The 16,409-nt window shown below is 38.5% G+C and overlaps 1 protein-coding gene across 4 annotated transcripts in view; it reads right to left on the bottom strand.

Annotated features, from left to right (window-relative positions):
• Window positions 1-1,082: 1,082 nt before the first annotated feature.
• Window positions 1,083-16,409, bottom strand: part of ARNT (aryl hydrocarbon receptor nuclear translocator) — a 66,681-nt gene continuing 51,354 nt past the window's right edge. For 2 of the 4 annotated variants that reach the window (XM_081225917.1, XM_081225919.1), the window contains 12 exons: window positions 16,299-16,375; window positions 15,508-15,642; window positions 13,150-13,224; window positions 10,668-10,819; window positions 7,959-8,069; window positions 7,722-7,794; window positions 7,415-7,538; window positions 7,121-7,223; window positions 6,592-6,739; window positions 5,046-5,208; window positions 4,094-4,260; window positions 1,083-3,134 (listed from right to left, as the gene is read on the bottom strand). In XM_081225917.1, the coding sequence (XP_081082043.1) occupies window positions 3,045-3,134; window positions 4,094-4,260; window positions 5,046-5,208; window positions 6,592-6,739; window positions 7,121-7,223; window positions 7,415-7,538; window positions 7,722-7,794; window positions 7,959-8,069; window positions 10,668-10,819; window positions 13,150-13,224; window positions 15,508-15,642; window positions 16,299-16,375 (1,418 nt within the window). In that variant the 3' untranslated portion in view covers window positions 1,083-3,044. The remainder of the gene's footprint in view (window positions 3,135-4,093; window positions 4,261-5,045; window positions 5,209-6,591; window positions 6,740-7,120; window positions 7,224-7,414; window positions 7,539-7,721; window positions 7,795-7,958; window positions 8,070-10,667; window positions 10,820-13,149; window positions 13,225-15,507; window positions 15,643-16,298; window positions 16,376-16,409) is intronic. The other 2 variants (XM_081225918.1, XM_081225920.1) reach the window with 1 other exon arrangement.

Below are 16,409 nucleotides of genomic sequence, written 5' to 3'. Positions count from 1 at the left end.
GGATTACAACTTTCCCAGCCCCTTTCCTGTTATTATTCATCTCTCCAACTTTGAAACCTGTTTTCCAATATGTCTGACCCTCACATGAGGGATGAGGAAATGAACACAAAAGGCTAGAAAAAAGTATGTAAGGGAAGTCACAGGCTCCAAAATCATTTGTATTTTATAAACTTGTTGACTAAAAGTTGTCATTGCTTCCAGGCAGGGGAATATCTTTCCCAGACTAACATGGTTTTGCTGAGGAAGGATACGTCCAGAAAAGTCCAGATGAAACCAGTTCTAAAAGTAACCATAAACAGTTTCCCTGGTTATTTATGACAGCACTTGAATCAATGCCATAAGCACTGACAAATTCACATGTGACTTGTTGCTAAAACTCTCAGATGGTGGGATGCCTGATGAACATTATCTGTCTCAATTATTAAAATCCCCGATCCAGGTCCAGTCATATGAGCTTCACCAAATGCTTCCCTCAACATCCAGGCATGTGACAGATCATAAGAATCTAGTTCAGTCCCTAAACCACAACCCCAAACATTTTCTTCCATAAACAGATGTGTGCGAAGAGGAAAAGGGGTCCTGTGAACAAAAAGGATAACACATGGGACCTAGAGTCAGTTTCTAGCTGGATTACACACACAGACCCTCAAGAACACAGGCTTATGCTTATGGGTTTTTTTAATTTCCTAATGAAACACATTGTCCTAGAGGGAAACTAGGTCTAGACCTGAATAGTTTAAATTTCTGCATCCCTGATTCCTTTAAATCCAGAAGTGCCCTATTGGTCTCAAGTCCCAACTTTCCCCCTCTCCCAAGGACTTGGGCAATCCCCCACCCCCCAGCCCATGGTCAGATGTCTCTGATGATTTTACTCAGAATGAGTCAAGATCAGGAGGACAACCAAGGAATGCTGAGTGATCAGAGCCCTATGATTTCTGATTCCTGAAATTATAGACATACTGTGCTTTTATGTTTGTATATTTGAAGCACAAGCTATGGATTCAACTAGTTGTGGGTGTTTGTTGTTTATGAGCTGGGAAGGAATAATAAAGCCGCAATCAAGATCACACAACACAGGAAAGTTTACAAAAGGAAAAAATATTTTGTTTTAAAATCTTTGCTACATGTCATTATTTTTGCCACTGTAAGGCTCAGCACAGATGCCAGCAGTACAGAAATGGCCAACAAGGGAAAAAAAAGACAACAATCAAAAATAAAACCCTGAAGGAAAAGCAGAAACAAAACCCCCAGAGCATCTTCTCCCGCCCCTCCCCTTCCCCAGAAGCCCTATAATAACTGTACAATATTATAGTCCTGATCACATTTAAAAACAGCTGATTATTAAAAAACAAGGATTTCATTGGAAACTCAACTTTTTGGTTTCTTAAACTGTGATATAAATATATATGTATATTGTATGTGTGCACATAGAATAAAAAAATAAACTGTCTCCTTTTCCACTCCACTACCTGGCACCAGATTGGAGACAAAAGGGAGGGAAACCTAATGACATTCTTCAGCCTCTCCAAGGCCACCTATGTTCCTCAGTCCCCTATGGCTACATTTAGTATGTCTTCTCCTTATTCAGTCTTGCACTTAAGATACTGGCCTGAGCCAAACAAACAAAAAAAAGGCCGATACACATGGCTGTTACCTGAGGAAGGGAAAGAGTGAGAGTAGTAACCTGTATCCGCGTTTATATGGCTATAGTTAATTGCTAAGTGACCCTGTCGGGATGGGAGTCCAGGTCCCATCTATTACATGGATTTATTACACTTGTACTATAAAGCAAAATCCAATCTCAAGATTGGAAAGGGAGCAAAGAGGAAAGAACTATAGGCCCAGAAGAGACCTAAATCTCCGTTTCTTGCAGACTGGATACTTTGAGAATGGTATGAAAGAGGTTACTTTGCAAGAAGGCTTGGTATTTGGTTTAAACTCCACCAGTGAGGATTTTCACTGGGACTGCTAATCCAAGAAGCTGAGTTTCCATGCATATATAACCTCTACAGAACACACATCATATGTGATTCTGACAGAAAAATGCAGCATTATCCTTATGGCCAAGTAGGGGGTTTCTAAAAGTGTTTATCTTGCCAGCCTACTTCTGTAATGTTTGCAGATCTTCCATATAAGGTGAGAGCACCAAAAGCAGGAATGACCCAGCTTTATCACTATATGTGTTCGATGAGAGACCAACGATTTCAATAGAAGACTTTATATATTTGCTTATAGTTGCCTATTGGCTGGGCATAGATATAAGTGCAGCAAAGACATTTATTTAAATATTCTTTGGCTGCAATACTAAGTGGAAAATACCTGGAAGAGTTAACTCCTTAGGACTCTTTAAAAAACACAAAGAAAGACAAAATCTGGGACAAATTTTGCATAACTCCCCAACAGGGAGAAAGAAACACAGAAACAAATGTGCACGTGCTCATGCACACACATGTGCACATGCATGCACGCATGCACGCACACACACACTCTCTCTCTTTCCTTCTCTCTCTCACACTTCCTTACACATGTTTCTTCCCAGAGGAATTGCTCACAGGCAGCAGAAAGAGCCTATGTTCACTTCCTAAAGCCCCATGTATACCTACCATGCTTCATGGTCCTCAAACATGAGGACATTTCTCCCCTCCTCCACCTTATTGAGAATTTCTTTCCAGAAATAAGCCATAGTATCCAAGGCAAAGAGTGGATGCCAGGTTCTCTAACCTGCCCCTCGACCCAGCATAAATCATCTCTGCACAAAATTTCTGGTCAGGAGACATAAGGAAAGGCATTCTTAACCTTATCCAGTCTCAATTTTTCAAAGGGTCCCCAAAGCCTTGAGGATTCACTCCATTTCTTCTATAAATGTTATTTCAGAGAGAAACAAGGGAGACAAGGGAAAGGTCAGAAGGAAAAGGGGGTATACATCAGGGGTGAGGGAAGGGAAGGGAGAGGAACTTTTATTCTGTTTATAGTAAGATTTGCTTTTTAAAAACAAATGGTGATCTTTTTTTTCTCCCCCACCCCTTATCCTCACCCCAATAGTTCTATTCTGAAAAGGAGGGAAACATAGTCAGATCAGGAAATTCTTCATTGTTGTAACTGTTGCTCTGGTCTCCCAGCATGGACAGCATCTCCTAATAAGTGAAAAAGAATAAGTTTGGGTCACACACCTTGATCCTTTACATTTATCAAGCTGCCTCCCAACATTCCCCTGAACTGTCATCTCTGGCCCCAGAGAGTTTCTGCTGTGCAGCAGAAACTCCCAGCAACACTGACTCCTTTAGATGACCTTTTTTCCTAGTTCCTTCTCTGTCTTTCTCCTACAGTTCCACATTTTCCCTCTTTTCTAGACCTCAGTATTTTCAAAAGGAGAAAAATCTGCTTGTCACATTTCATAAAACCCCCCTCTGGATACATATGGAGTATCTCTTATCCTATTATGTTTTCCACCAAAACCTTGTTTTGCCTTCTTTCGACCTGTGTTTTAAACTAAGCTCCTCCTTTGTCCCACCTGAGATTACTCCACTGACTCTTGCAGTCCCCTCAGGATGTATGTAAATAGACCTTTAGAGCTGTATTCAGTATTTTCATACCTAAAGTACTATCAAGTGGGCACATGGTTCTCCGTGAATGGGCCAAAATTACTTTTTTTTTTTTTTTTCTGTACGTGGGCCTCTCACTGTTGTGGCCTCTCCCATTGCGGAGCACAGGCTCCGGACGCGCAGGCCCAGCGGCCATGGCTCACAGACCCAGCCGCTCCGCGGCACGTGGGATCCTCCCGGGCCGGGGCACGAACCCCTGTCCCCTGCATCAGCAGGCGGACTCTCAACCACTGCGCCACCAGGGAGGCCCCAAAATTACTTTTTTTGATGTCTTCACATGGCGCTTCACATCACTAACGATGGTCTGGTTAAAGGCTGTGCAGCACACTAAGTTCACAATCTTTTCAATTAATGACATCTATTCCTATATGTCTTTTCTTCTCTTCTTACTAACCTCAATCAAACACCTGAATCCATGCATGCTTTCTTCTGTCTCTCCTCCCTGACTCTCTCCCAGTTTCTGGTTTTCTGAAGTCTGTTCACCCTCTCACCTGGAAGACCTCTGGCTGGCCAGGTTGCTGTGCTGATGGCTGTTGAACATGTTGCTCATTAGAACTTGAACGATGATGAGGCTGCTGGCCCTGCCACTGTGGCCAGACACCCACACCCTCTGCTGTCCGTGTCTGGAATTGTCCTGCAGTCTGTCCAGTCTCAGGAGCTAAAAATACAGCAAGGAAGAATAAACAACTTCAATCTGCTAACTCCACTAGAGAGGAGAAACTAGCATATTATCACATGCAAATCATTGATTTTACCTAGATACTTTCTGCCCTTCTTTCTGCAAGTCAATGCCTCTTCTATTTCAAACCCTGGTCTCAGATTCACTTTTCTTCTCTAGGTACCCTTTCCAAAGAGTCCTTTGCTCATTCAGACTATACTTGCATATTATTAAATTTATAATACTTTACATGCTTTTTGTTATATGTGCTAAAGTCTTTTTCATGTGGGTATGTTTTATATTCCAAATGGACTGTCACCTTGCATTTTCCTATAATTAGGTCAGTACAGCTGTGACAAAAGCAAGCCATTTTAACTACGAAATTCTTTCTCTTTTTTTAAAAATGAATTTATTTATTTTATTTATTTATTTTTGGCTGCGTTGGGTCTTCATTGCTGCGCGCGGGCTTTCTCCAGTTGTGACGAGCGGGGGCTACTCTTCGTTGTGGTGCACGGGCTTCTCATTGCAGTGGCTTCTCTTTGCTGTGGAGCATGGGCTCTGAGCACGCGGGCTAAGTAGTTGTGGCTTGCGGGCTCTAGAGCGCAGGCTCAGTAGTTGTGGCGCACGGGATTAGTTGCTCCGCGGCATGTGGGATCTTCCTGGACCAGGGCTCAAACCCGTGTCCCCTGCGTTGGCAGGGGGACTCTTAACCACTGTGCCACCAGGGAAGCCCCAAATCCTTCCTCTTTAGTGGTGTGATTTTTCTCCTTCTAGTCTGAACTCACCAAAGTTGGATCCACGATTGGTGAGACTTGGGTAGGCAGCGGCACCAGGTGATGCAGTGGAAGCTCCAGGGAGGGACATGGGGCTGAAGGAGGATGGAGTCTGAAAGTTGCCTACACCAAATTGGGAAGAACGAGTCTTGGCTGTAGCCTGGGTAGCCACCTGCTAAAAGAAAGAAAGGGGTAGAGAGCAAATGGAACATTAACATTATTGCACAGGCCATTCCTGTGAGAGTTAACGTTACCTCTGTCAATCACTGGATTCTTTTTGTGGTTTTTTGTTTTGTTCTTTTTTTTGCGGTATGCGGGCCTCTCACTGTTGTGGCCTCTCCCATTGTGGAACACAGGCTCCAGATGTGCAGGCCCAGCGGTCATGGCTCATGGGCCCAACCGCTCCGCGGCATGTGGGATCCTCCCGGACCAGGGCACGAACCCGTGTCCCCTGCATCGGCAGGTGGACTCTCAACCACTGTGCCACCAGGGAAGCCCTCACTGGATTCTTTTGAGCCAAGCTCATTACTTATATGCCACTGTATATTTCTTCCAATTAAATCCCAATCTCCCTTGGCACTATTTTTAGACACTTGTGATAAATTGCAAAAAACAAAGAACCATGGGATTAGTAACAGTACACATTTAGAGTTGTGAAAATTAAATGAAAATGACTTAAATGAAAGCATTTTATAAACTGTAAAGTTATATATAAAAACTAGAGGTATTAATAATAGTATAGCATTATATATAGAGAAAAAACACTTTGTATCATTTTATTTAGTCTGGACCACATTTGTTTGTTCCTAATGATGGTTTTTTTTTTGGTAACTAAACATTTTTCTCACTACAATAGTAATGCATATGCACTGTGGGATATTTTCAAAAGGAAGGAAAATAAAAAGGAAATAATCATCCATAATTCTACCACCAAAGACCCATGGTTAACATTTTTGGATAACTTCTTCCAGTTTTTATTTTCCTATGCATTTGTTATACAATGACGTCATACTGCATATAACAATTCTGGAGCTTACTTCTGGTTTTGGCTTTTTTATTCAAGATATTACTTATGCAATATAAGTATATATCAACATATGACAGGACATTAGCTTTAGCCTTAACATATATTTTAATATATACACATATATACTATATGAGGATTTTTCAACACAATATATATATTTTTTGGTAAATAGATATCACTGTGTATAAATTAGTGATTAATTTTCTCCTTTGTTCCTGTATTTTGTAGCCCTAACCAAAGTGGAAACTTCTCAGAATTTACTCCAAAACAAATCTGAAACTGAAACCTGTTCAAGATGTTTATGAGCAATTTTGATTTAAGGTGAATGTGAAGACCATGGACTCTGAGATGTTTGTATTATCTATGGTTTTTAATTATCTAGCTGCTCCCAATAAAGATAAAAATTGGAAGGAAGGGGATCGGGGGTGGAAAGAAGATGTCTAAGACAGACAGCAATAATTTTACATATGTAGAAAAGCCTAACCAAACAAACAAAAAATACACAAGGGACAGACAGATGAGAAGGTTTACCTGGGCAGAGAAGCCTGGGCGGGTGCTAGGGGTCCAAGCTGGGGCTGCTCCCTGGGTAGGATTGGAGTGGCGAGAAATCTGGGCCAACATCTGCCCTGCAGAAGCTGATGGCTGGACAATGGTTACAGGAGGGGCCAGACCACTATTTCTACGAGTGAACAAATAGTGAGGTAAGGATTAAAAAGGTGCATTTATCACAGAATCTAGGAATCACAGGACAATCTAGTGCTATACCTAGATTCCCTTGACTCCCTGGGGTTAAGGAAAACTTGATAACAGAATTTGGAAAAGACGAGAAAGACTGACAGTCACACACTGATCAGGACACACAGAGATGGAACCTAGAACATGGCAACAGGACAGGTGCAAAGAAAAAGGAGGAAGAAAAGCAAGCTTGTCTGATCCCAGGCCTACAAGTTCCACTGCTTTGTCTGAAATAACCAGAGAAAGTTAGGGAAGAATAAAACTTGGATTCAGTAACTGAATCCCTCAGTTGCCAGGTAAAGTAGCACACACATATGGGGCTCACCTGAAATTCTCTGCCGGCCGGGAGGTAGGAGAGAATGTGTTGCCCTGGGAGAATAACTGTTGGGTGGCAGGGACAGTGCTGGAGGAGATGCCTTTACTCTGATCTGTGGACCAAAAGGAGTTGGGGGAGGGCCAGTCAAGGGGCTGTAGTATATTAGTTCAGCAAGTTCCTATTTACTCATGAGGTATTAGGATTAAATGGAAATATACTGGGACACTACTGATTGGGCAATTGTAGGCCCATCAGTAAGTGATGATAATGAGAATTTAAAATGAGAATAAGGAAGAAACATACCCGTATTGATGTTGGAGTAGATTTCTGAAAATCTTGGATCTCTATCTTGGGCAAATAGACCCTCTGACTTCTCGAGGGGCTTGTTGTGTTCTGGCCCTGTGGTTGTCACAGGCTGAACAGAAACCTGTGGAAATACAATGATAAAAATAAGAAGAAGATAAGAAAAAAAAATAAGAAAAAATAAGAAGGTTTAACATGACAACTCAATAACCCTAAAATTCATGTAAAGATACATATATACTCTAACTGGCTCTTAGGGATACTTCTTAAGGAAATGCTCACCATCCTTCAAAGAAGACACACTAACCTGGGAATGATTGTAGCTGGCTAGTCCATCTCTTCCTGGTACCACATCCAATTCTGTTTGCTGTTGCTGCTGCCTATATGTTAAAGGCAAGTAAAGAGAGAAACGGGAAAAGAGATTCTTAAAAAGAATCTGGGGAAAGGGCTTAAAACAAACAAATAAACAAAAAAGTGGGACTGTATACGGCCACCACCCCAGGCTAGTCACTGCTCAATAAATGATTCTTTGACCATTTCTCACCTGGGTGCCAGCTGCCCTGAGCCCATCTCCAGGGATAAATTAGCTGTGGGACCTAGCTGTGGCCTCTGGATTGTGTTGGGCAGTGTAGGCCGTGGTTCCTGGCTAGAGTTCCTAGGAAAATGAAGAGTAGAGAAAACAAAGAAAAAAAAAGTATCTGACTCTGTTTGTACATAAGACATTATAGATTCACCTGTACATGGGGTAATCACTGATAAATTCCCCTTTCAAGTCCAATCCTACGATAACCTGTAACTTCAGATTCAGCAAATAATTCACACTACAGAAAACATGGTACAAATAGAAACTATGTCCTATGGAACAAGAGTTCATCCTGTTTGGGCTCTAACTCCTTCCAGGTATTCAATACCTAGTCGTTGTGGATGTGTGTATGTATATGTTGTATATCCATATATTGTGTTTTCAAAAAAGCATAAGTAAAAAACTGAAAGTACACAATGAAACATTAACAAAGACTATTTCTGGATAGTGAGAAATTTTTTCCTTCTCTTTACTATTTTCAATACTTTCCGAACTTTCTACAAAGAGTATTTATTACAAAATAAATAAGAGTCAACTAAAACTTACTGTAGTGGGAAAAACTTGTAGTATGCAAAAATGGGGAAAGCCATTATTTCCAGGAACAACTTCTTAAAAAGACTTAAACATTTCAAAATTTAAGCAAAACAGAAACACAAAACAGTTGTTGTTCTGTAATATAAAGATACAAAATCAAAAACCCAAAAAACTACAATGACCTGAGTCTTAAGTTAATGAAAATTTCTAACTGAATCCACTCTGTTATACTAAAATTAATTAGCAAAGAACTAAACTTTACAAGCCCTAAAAGTTGAATTGGAGGACAGAGACTCAATGTTGTCACCGATATTATTCACACTTGCTAATTAGTTATAATCAGATCTTCACACGTGGGTTTAAGGCCAATTCTACACAGATAGATTAAATGGAAAAGAAGTACCTTGACAACCGACACCCACTAGGATGGGTACAATAAAAAAAGACAGCAAGAATATGAGAAGCTGGAACTCTCATACATTGCTGATGAGAAAGTAAAATGGTACAGCAGCTTTGGAAAACAGTTTGGGAGTTCCTCAAAAGATTAAACATAGAGTCACCATGTGACCCAGCAATTCTACTCCTAGGTATATACCAAAGAGAATAAAAACATATCCACACAGGGCTTCCCTGGTGGCGCAGTGGTTGAGAGTCCGCCTGCCGATGCAGGGGACACAGGTTCGTGCCCCGGTCCGGGAAGATCCCACATGCCGCAGAGCGGCTATGCCCGTGAGCCATGGCTGCTGAGCCTACGCGTCTGGAGCCTGTGCTTCGCAATGGGAGAGGCCACAACAGTGAGAGGCCCGCGTACTGCAAAAAAAAACCCAACATATCCACACAAAAACTAGTACACAAATGTTCATAGCAGCAGTCTTAGTAGCCAGAAAGTGTAAACAACTCAATATCCATCGACTGTTGAATGGATAAACAAAATGTGGTATACCAATACAAAGCAATATTATTTGGCAATAAAAAGAAATGAAGTATAGATACATGCTACAACATGGATGATCCTTAAAAGATTATACTAAGTGAAAGAGGCCAGTCACAAAAGAACCATATATTATATGTTTCCATTTATAAGAACAGGCGAGACACAGAATAGAATAGTTGTTACATAGGGCTTGGGGAGGATGACCGTTAATTAGTACAGGATTTCTCTGGAGGTAATAGGTTTTTTTTGTGTGTGGTAATACATGCACAACCCTGTGACATACTTAAGAAACTGTACACTTTAAATGAGTAAACTGTATGGTATATGAAATCTATTTTAATAAAATTGTTTCTTACAAAGCTGAGAAAGTTCAAAGGGAAAAGAATCAAGGAACAGAGAAACAGAAGCTAACAAAAGAGTGAATATAGCTATGCTCTAAAGTAAACTATGGTCTGTGGGCCAAATCCAGTCCATTGCCTGTTTTTGTAAATAAAAGTTTACTGGAACACAGCCATCTTTATTCATTTCATTTGTCTAGAACTGTTTTCATGCTATAACAGCAGAATTGAGAAGCTGCAATAGAGACTGTATGCCCCACAATGTTAAAATATTTAGTATCTGGTCTTTTACAGAAAGTTTGCAGATACTTGTTCTAGAAAAATTTCCTGTCAGACTAGAGTGATAAACTGGTGTATAAAACAAAATACTTTCTAAAAAGGGTTGAAACATAAAGTTGAAATACAGTTGACCCTTGAACAACACAAGGGTTAGGGGCACCAATGCTCTGAGCAGTCAAAAATCTGAGTATAACTTATAGTCGACCCTCCGTATATGCAGCTCACGTAGTACTGTAGCATTTACTACTGAAAAAAATCTGCATATAAGTGGACCCACACGGTTCAAACTCATGTTGTTCAAAGGTCAACTGACCAAACCCTTCACATTTCAGAATCTAGTCTCTAAGCTACTGTTTGTTAAAATTTTACTCTACCTGTATAAATCAACTATACTCTAGTAAAAAATTAAATTAAAAAAAATTTTTACTCTACCTGGATGAACTACCCCAAATCCTAAGAAGTTGGAAGATGAAGAAATAATGGTGTTTACTACTAGAAAAGTAGAAGAGGAGGTAACCTGATAAGGCTAAGCAGACTTGGCCCGTGAGAAATCCCAACATTGGAAAAGGTCTTTATGGTACATACTTCACATTGGTGTTGGTACAGATGATGTACTCAATTTCATCTGAGTAAGGGTTCTGGAAAGTAAAAGAGCTGGTTCTCATCCAGAGCCATTCTCGGTTCTTAGACCGAAACCGGAACATGACAGATAGCACCTGGCCTTTTAACTTCACCACCTGAAAAAGTTTTCATGCTATCAGTTGAAACCCACAAAAAATTTCCCTTAGACATTTACAACCTTAAGATCCTTGTGTCACTGTCCTTGAAGTAACAGTCTCTAGCAATGTTACTAACAAAACAGCATTTTATTGTTTTGGGGAGTAAAAGTAAGTGACTAAACAATAAGGAGATATATTTATATATTTATATTTATCATGTTTCTTCTCAGAGTCCCAAGCTATCTAACCACTCTTGTCAATATCAAACAGGAGTAACAATTATTCCAGGAGAGAAAAGACTACCTTTCCCCACTTCCTTTGGAAAGTCCCTTAAAGGATATGGGAACAGATGTATATGTATAACTGATTCACTTTGTTATAAAGCAGAAACTAATACACCATTGTGAAGCAATTATACTCCAATAAAGTTGTAAAAAAAAAAAACCAAAAAACAAATAAAAACCAAGTCCCTTAAAGATACACTGATCTAGCAAATTAACTAGGAGTTTATAAGTTTAATGACACTGAACATAGCTTATATGCTGCCCCTCAATCCTAGCTTTTTCTGCCAAGCCTGAGAATTTCTGTTTTCATAGCCCCCATGAAGGTTTCTATAAATAAAACTAAGTTGGCTTTAGTTTTGTTTTGCTTTTATTTTTTAAAAGAAAGCAATTTTAGATTTTAGTTTCTAATCTCAAAGAACAGAAAATAATCTTTTGAACCCCCTCCTTAACAGTAAAAAAAAATAATATTAGCAGCTAACATTTATTTGGTACTTACTATATGTCAAGCACTAGGCTATGTGTTTTTTTCTTTTTTTTAAGAACAACATTTATTTAACATTATAAACAAGAAATGACATATGAACATCTACATTTAAACAATAAGTAGTCTTTAATACATGTGCTCACTGTATAATATATGCACAATGAACATCATTACATTTGTATACAAACTAAGTACTGGATTTGAAACCTGATTATTACTGTACATATCCATGCCAATGAAGTATAAGCCCAGTAATTCAAAATACCTACACTTTAAATTGCTTTTTAAGAAAAAGTTAAGTGATAACATTTGTGTTTAAGTTGTGTTTAAGTTAAGTGGCAGTAACTGCTGACATTACAATCTGACTGAGAAATAACTGTAACAGAAAACGGGACATACTTCACTTAGCAATAATAAAATGGCACAGTTAAAATACATAAGTAAAACTTTAAAAAATCAAATGTGAAACAAAGCATGACATGAACCAAAATGGGAAAAAAAAAAGAGAAAAACAACCTTCATTAGAAATAGCAACTAAATTTATGTACTGAAAAGCAAAAAGAAATACAAATCCATGTAGACATAAGAAACATCAAAATCTAGAAATCAGCAACTAGTAAGCAGCAACTAGACTGCACATTAAAAAGTACCTTTGCTTCTGTACTCTAGTATCATAGCAGCAACTGATGTCAGAATAAAAACCATGAGATTACAGAGTGTATATATGGCCCATTGCTTTGGAATAAACATTTTTCTAGAAGTGATAAAGTGATACTCTGTGGCCCAAAGCGTCAGAATTATGAATTTCATGGATTTAAAGTATACTGTACAACATCTTCTCGCACTGCCAGAAGTCCATGTCCTCAGCTTTGAATGGTTTCAACAGAAGTCAGAATAGCTTTCCTAAGACTACACTACAAGAAAAAAAAAAAAAAAGACTACCCATACATGGAATGTGCATGGATGGAACAGGTGATGCTGAGGAATTAGAGAGACAGAGAGACTTTTTACTGCCATTGTCTGATTTCCTCTAGAAGTTGGCCTTTGTGCTTTAAATGCTTTATCTTATATACCCATTGTATCAGTAAAAACACTATTGAGGCTTAAAGAGGAAAACTAACCAGTCTAATACAAAGTAAGAGCTACTATCTAAAGCCAAGTCTGTCCTGAAATTAAATTCGCCAGATGTTTTCAGGATCTAGGGCCTGAAAATAAGAGTTTGCTTACAATTAAGAGCCAACTTTCACTTATCTATAAAAGAACCGTGAAATGAATTTTTCAACTACTATCCACTGTTCAGTGAAGTGTAGAATATTTTAAATACTTTAAAGACAGCCCCTTGGATATAAGACACTGAGTAGCCAAAGTCAAACAAAAATACCTTGAACATTATCCATAGTTTCAAAGTACTGGTCCTTTTCTGTTTCTTAAAAATACAGGTTAAGTACTAAAGAACATAAAACTGCAGGGTCTGCCACAGTACTCGATTAATCAGCAGTCAATAAATATTTGTGGAATGAATGTAGTAATAGATATTAGATTAAAATACTATTCCAATCCAAACCAGGAAAAAAAGTTACCTGTTGGAAGCTGTCTCTTAGAAGCTGCTGGTCTTCAGGATGACAGAATTCTACAATATTCTTTCCTAACAGTTCCTAAAAGAGAAAAAGAAGAGTAAAATTGACACTTTTATGATCATCTAACTTTCCTGAGCCATTAGCAGGGGACTTGGATTTCATTTCTCTTGCTTTTACCCTAGGATTATGGATAAGAGTGGGGGGGGGGGAAGACAATCAAAAAAAGATGGAATCTGCTGAACAACTGACCTCTAGAGCATTCTTCTTTTTCAGGATATTGTACATTTATTTTAACTGAATTTTTTACAGATTTGAGGTATAATTTAGATAAACTCACTCATTCTAAATGAACTTTATAATTCTAATTTGATGACCTATAATAAATTTACACAGTTATACAACCATTACCACAATTCAGTTTTAGAACATGTCCACTGCACCCAAAAGTTCCCTTCTGCCCGTTTGTAGTCAATCCCTGTTCCTAATCCCTTGGCCAACCACTGATATGCTTCTGCTTCTTCAGTTTTGCCTTTTCTATACAAATGGAATCATACAGTAGGTACTCTTTTGTGTCTGGCTTCTTTCATTTAACACACCATTTTTGTGTTCATCTATGAAGTTCATCTATGTTGTTCCATGTATCAACAGTATATCCCTTTTATTGCTCATAAATATTCTAACATGGATATACCACAGTGAGTATCCATTCACTAGTTAATGGACATTCCACTTTTTGGCTATTATGAATAATACAGATATGAACATCTGTGTATAAATCTTTGTGTGAACATATGTTTTCATTTCTCTTGGGTAAATACTTAGGAGTGGAATTGCTAATTTGTAGCAATTAGGTAAGTGTATGTTTAACTTTTTAAGAAACTGCCAAAATGGTTTTCCGAAGTAGTTATACCATTTTACTTATCTACTAACAATGTATGAAGGTTCTGTTTCTCCATGTTCTTACCAATACTTTTTGATGATAGCCATTCTAATGGGCATATAGTGGTATCTCATTGTGGCTTTAATCTGTACTTTCCTAATGACAAGCAACTATTTATATGTCATTCATATTGCTTCTTTGGTGAAATGTCTATTCAAATCTTGTGCCCCTTTTTTACTGGCTGGTTGTCTTAATGAGTTCTGAGAGTTCTTTAGTCTGGATACAAATCCTTTTTCAGTTATATGATTTACAAATATTTTCTCCCAATTTGTGGCTGGTCTTTTCACTTTCTTAATGATGCCCTTTTAAAAGGGCAAATTTTAACTTTTATGAAACCCAACTTACCAAATTTTTTCTTTTGTGAATCATGCTTTTAGTGTCATATAAAAAATCTTTGCCTAGGGAATTCCCTGGCAGTCCAGTCATTAGGACTCGGCACTTTCACTGCTGTGGCCTGGGTTCAATCCCTGGTGGGGGAATTAAGATCCTGCAAGCTGCACAACATGGCCAAAAAAAAAAATCTTTGCCTAACTCAAGATCACAAAGATTTTATCCTATTTTCTTCTAGAAGTTTTATAACTTTGGCACTTACACCTTTATATCTTAGAGTTGATTTCTGTGTACAGTGTGAGGTAAGAGTCTAAGTTCTTCTTGTTTTGTTTTGCCTATGAGTATACAACTGTTCCGTCACCATCTATCGGAAAAGCTTCTTTTCCCCTTGAATTGTCTTGGCATCTTTGTTGAAAATCAGTTGACCATAAATGTGAGAACAGACTCGATTCTCAACTACTGATCTATGTAACTATTCCTACACCAACACCACACTGTGTCGGTAACAACAGCTTTACAACAGGTGTTGCATCAGGTAGTGTAAATGCTGACTTTGTTCTCCTTTTTCAAGATCTCTTTTTCACCAACCTCTTTACAGAAGTCCCTCCTGGCAGCTATAATTTTGAAAGTTTATGTAATGACTTGTTTCTCAATTCAGACATAGTTACCTGGTCTGCTGAATGAGATATCTAAATAAATCATAATAACTGGTGCTAAATTTGCATACTTTATGGGTTACTATGCAACTAGATGATTATATGAATTATCTAAAGGTGGCCAAATCACTATAACTAGTTAAAATGAGCACTCTTGCATCATTATCTGTATTAATATCACTAACAAAAAAGAAATACATATCTGTACCTGCTGCTCCAGCCTGGTTTCACAAGCCATATTTTTCTAGATCAGATGATAACCTTGGTAGGAAGCTGAATTATATTTAGCTATCAACAGACTAGGAACACCTCTTTTTCTGAGTTGGGGCTGACATGTTTTGGCTATCTCTGGAATTATATGATTGAATAATCTCAGCACAGCAAAGGGAAAACAGAAGCCTAAATATCAGTGGTATAATAGCTCCAGCTCCTCACCTGTGGTTGGTAGCCAACAGTAGCCACACAGCGATGATCCACAAAAGTGAAGATTCCCTCAATATTGTGTCGAGAGATGAACTCTGTTGGCTGACAAACATTACTCATGTCTGTACAGTTGGGAGAACTAGTTACCTGAAGGAAAGAGATAAAAATGAGATAAAATGACACCATTCTTTACAGATGTATTTCCCATCAGGTTTCCAATTTTAGGAATTTCTAAACTTTCACAACCCATCCAAAAAGGAAAAAGTGATCATTATAGATAGGGCATGAGGCCTAGCTCCACTCCTACACAAGTACTCTTCACGAACTTTGTAAAGAAAGGTAATAATTCATTCAACCTAAAACCCACTTACTTTCATTTAGCTAGGTGGTATTCACTATTCAGATTGGAAAATTATACTCCCAAGTAACCAAGAAACATCTGTTTTTATAAGGAGAATCAAAATAATTCCAATTCTCTACTGTTAGTCATGTAATGAAAAATGAAAAGATCTCTCCTCTATTGTACAGGAGCAAAAGAAATTAGTTGGAAATAGAAAATTCAGCATTGCAAAGCTAAAAGTATGAAAGAGGAAAAGATCTCTCTCTCTCACTCTCTTCAGCTTCTGCTAAATCCAAGAGAAGCAAGGTTAACTATGAATACCATATTCCTCAAAATATTCGGAGTTTTTCAGAATTCTTCATTTGTATTCAGAGAGTAAAAGAAAAAATAACATGAACACATCCTGAAGGAGATTTTCTCCCACTGAAAATGGGTGATATAGATGTGGAAAATTCATACTTGCCTGTAGTCTGCCAATAGCCACTAGGCAAAACTTGCTCCCCTGGCCAGCCTCTGGGTCATCATCTGGGAGGGAGACACCTTCAGGAAGGTGAAGTTAAAAGGTTTAACAGGT

Source organism: Mesoplodon bidens, assembly GCF_964165515.1.
Source record: "Mesoplodon bidens genome assembly, chromosome: 2".
Taxonomy (NCBI): Eukaryota; Metazoa; Chordata; class Mammalia; order Artiodactyla; family Ziphiidae; genus Mesoplodon; species Mesoplodon bidens.
The sequence above is the reverse complement of the archived record's forward strand: the minus strand, read 5'-3'. Positions and strand labels throughout refer to the sequence as shown.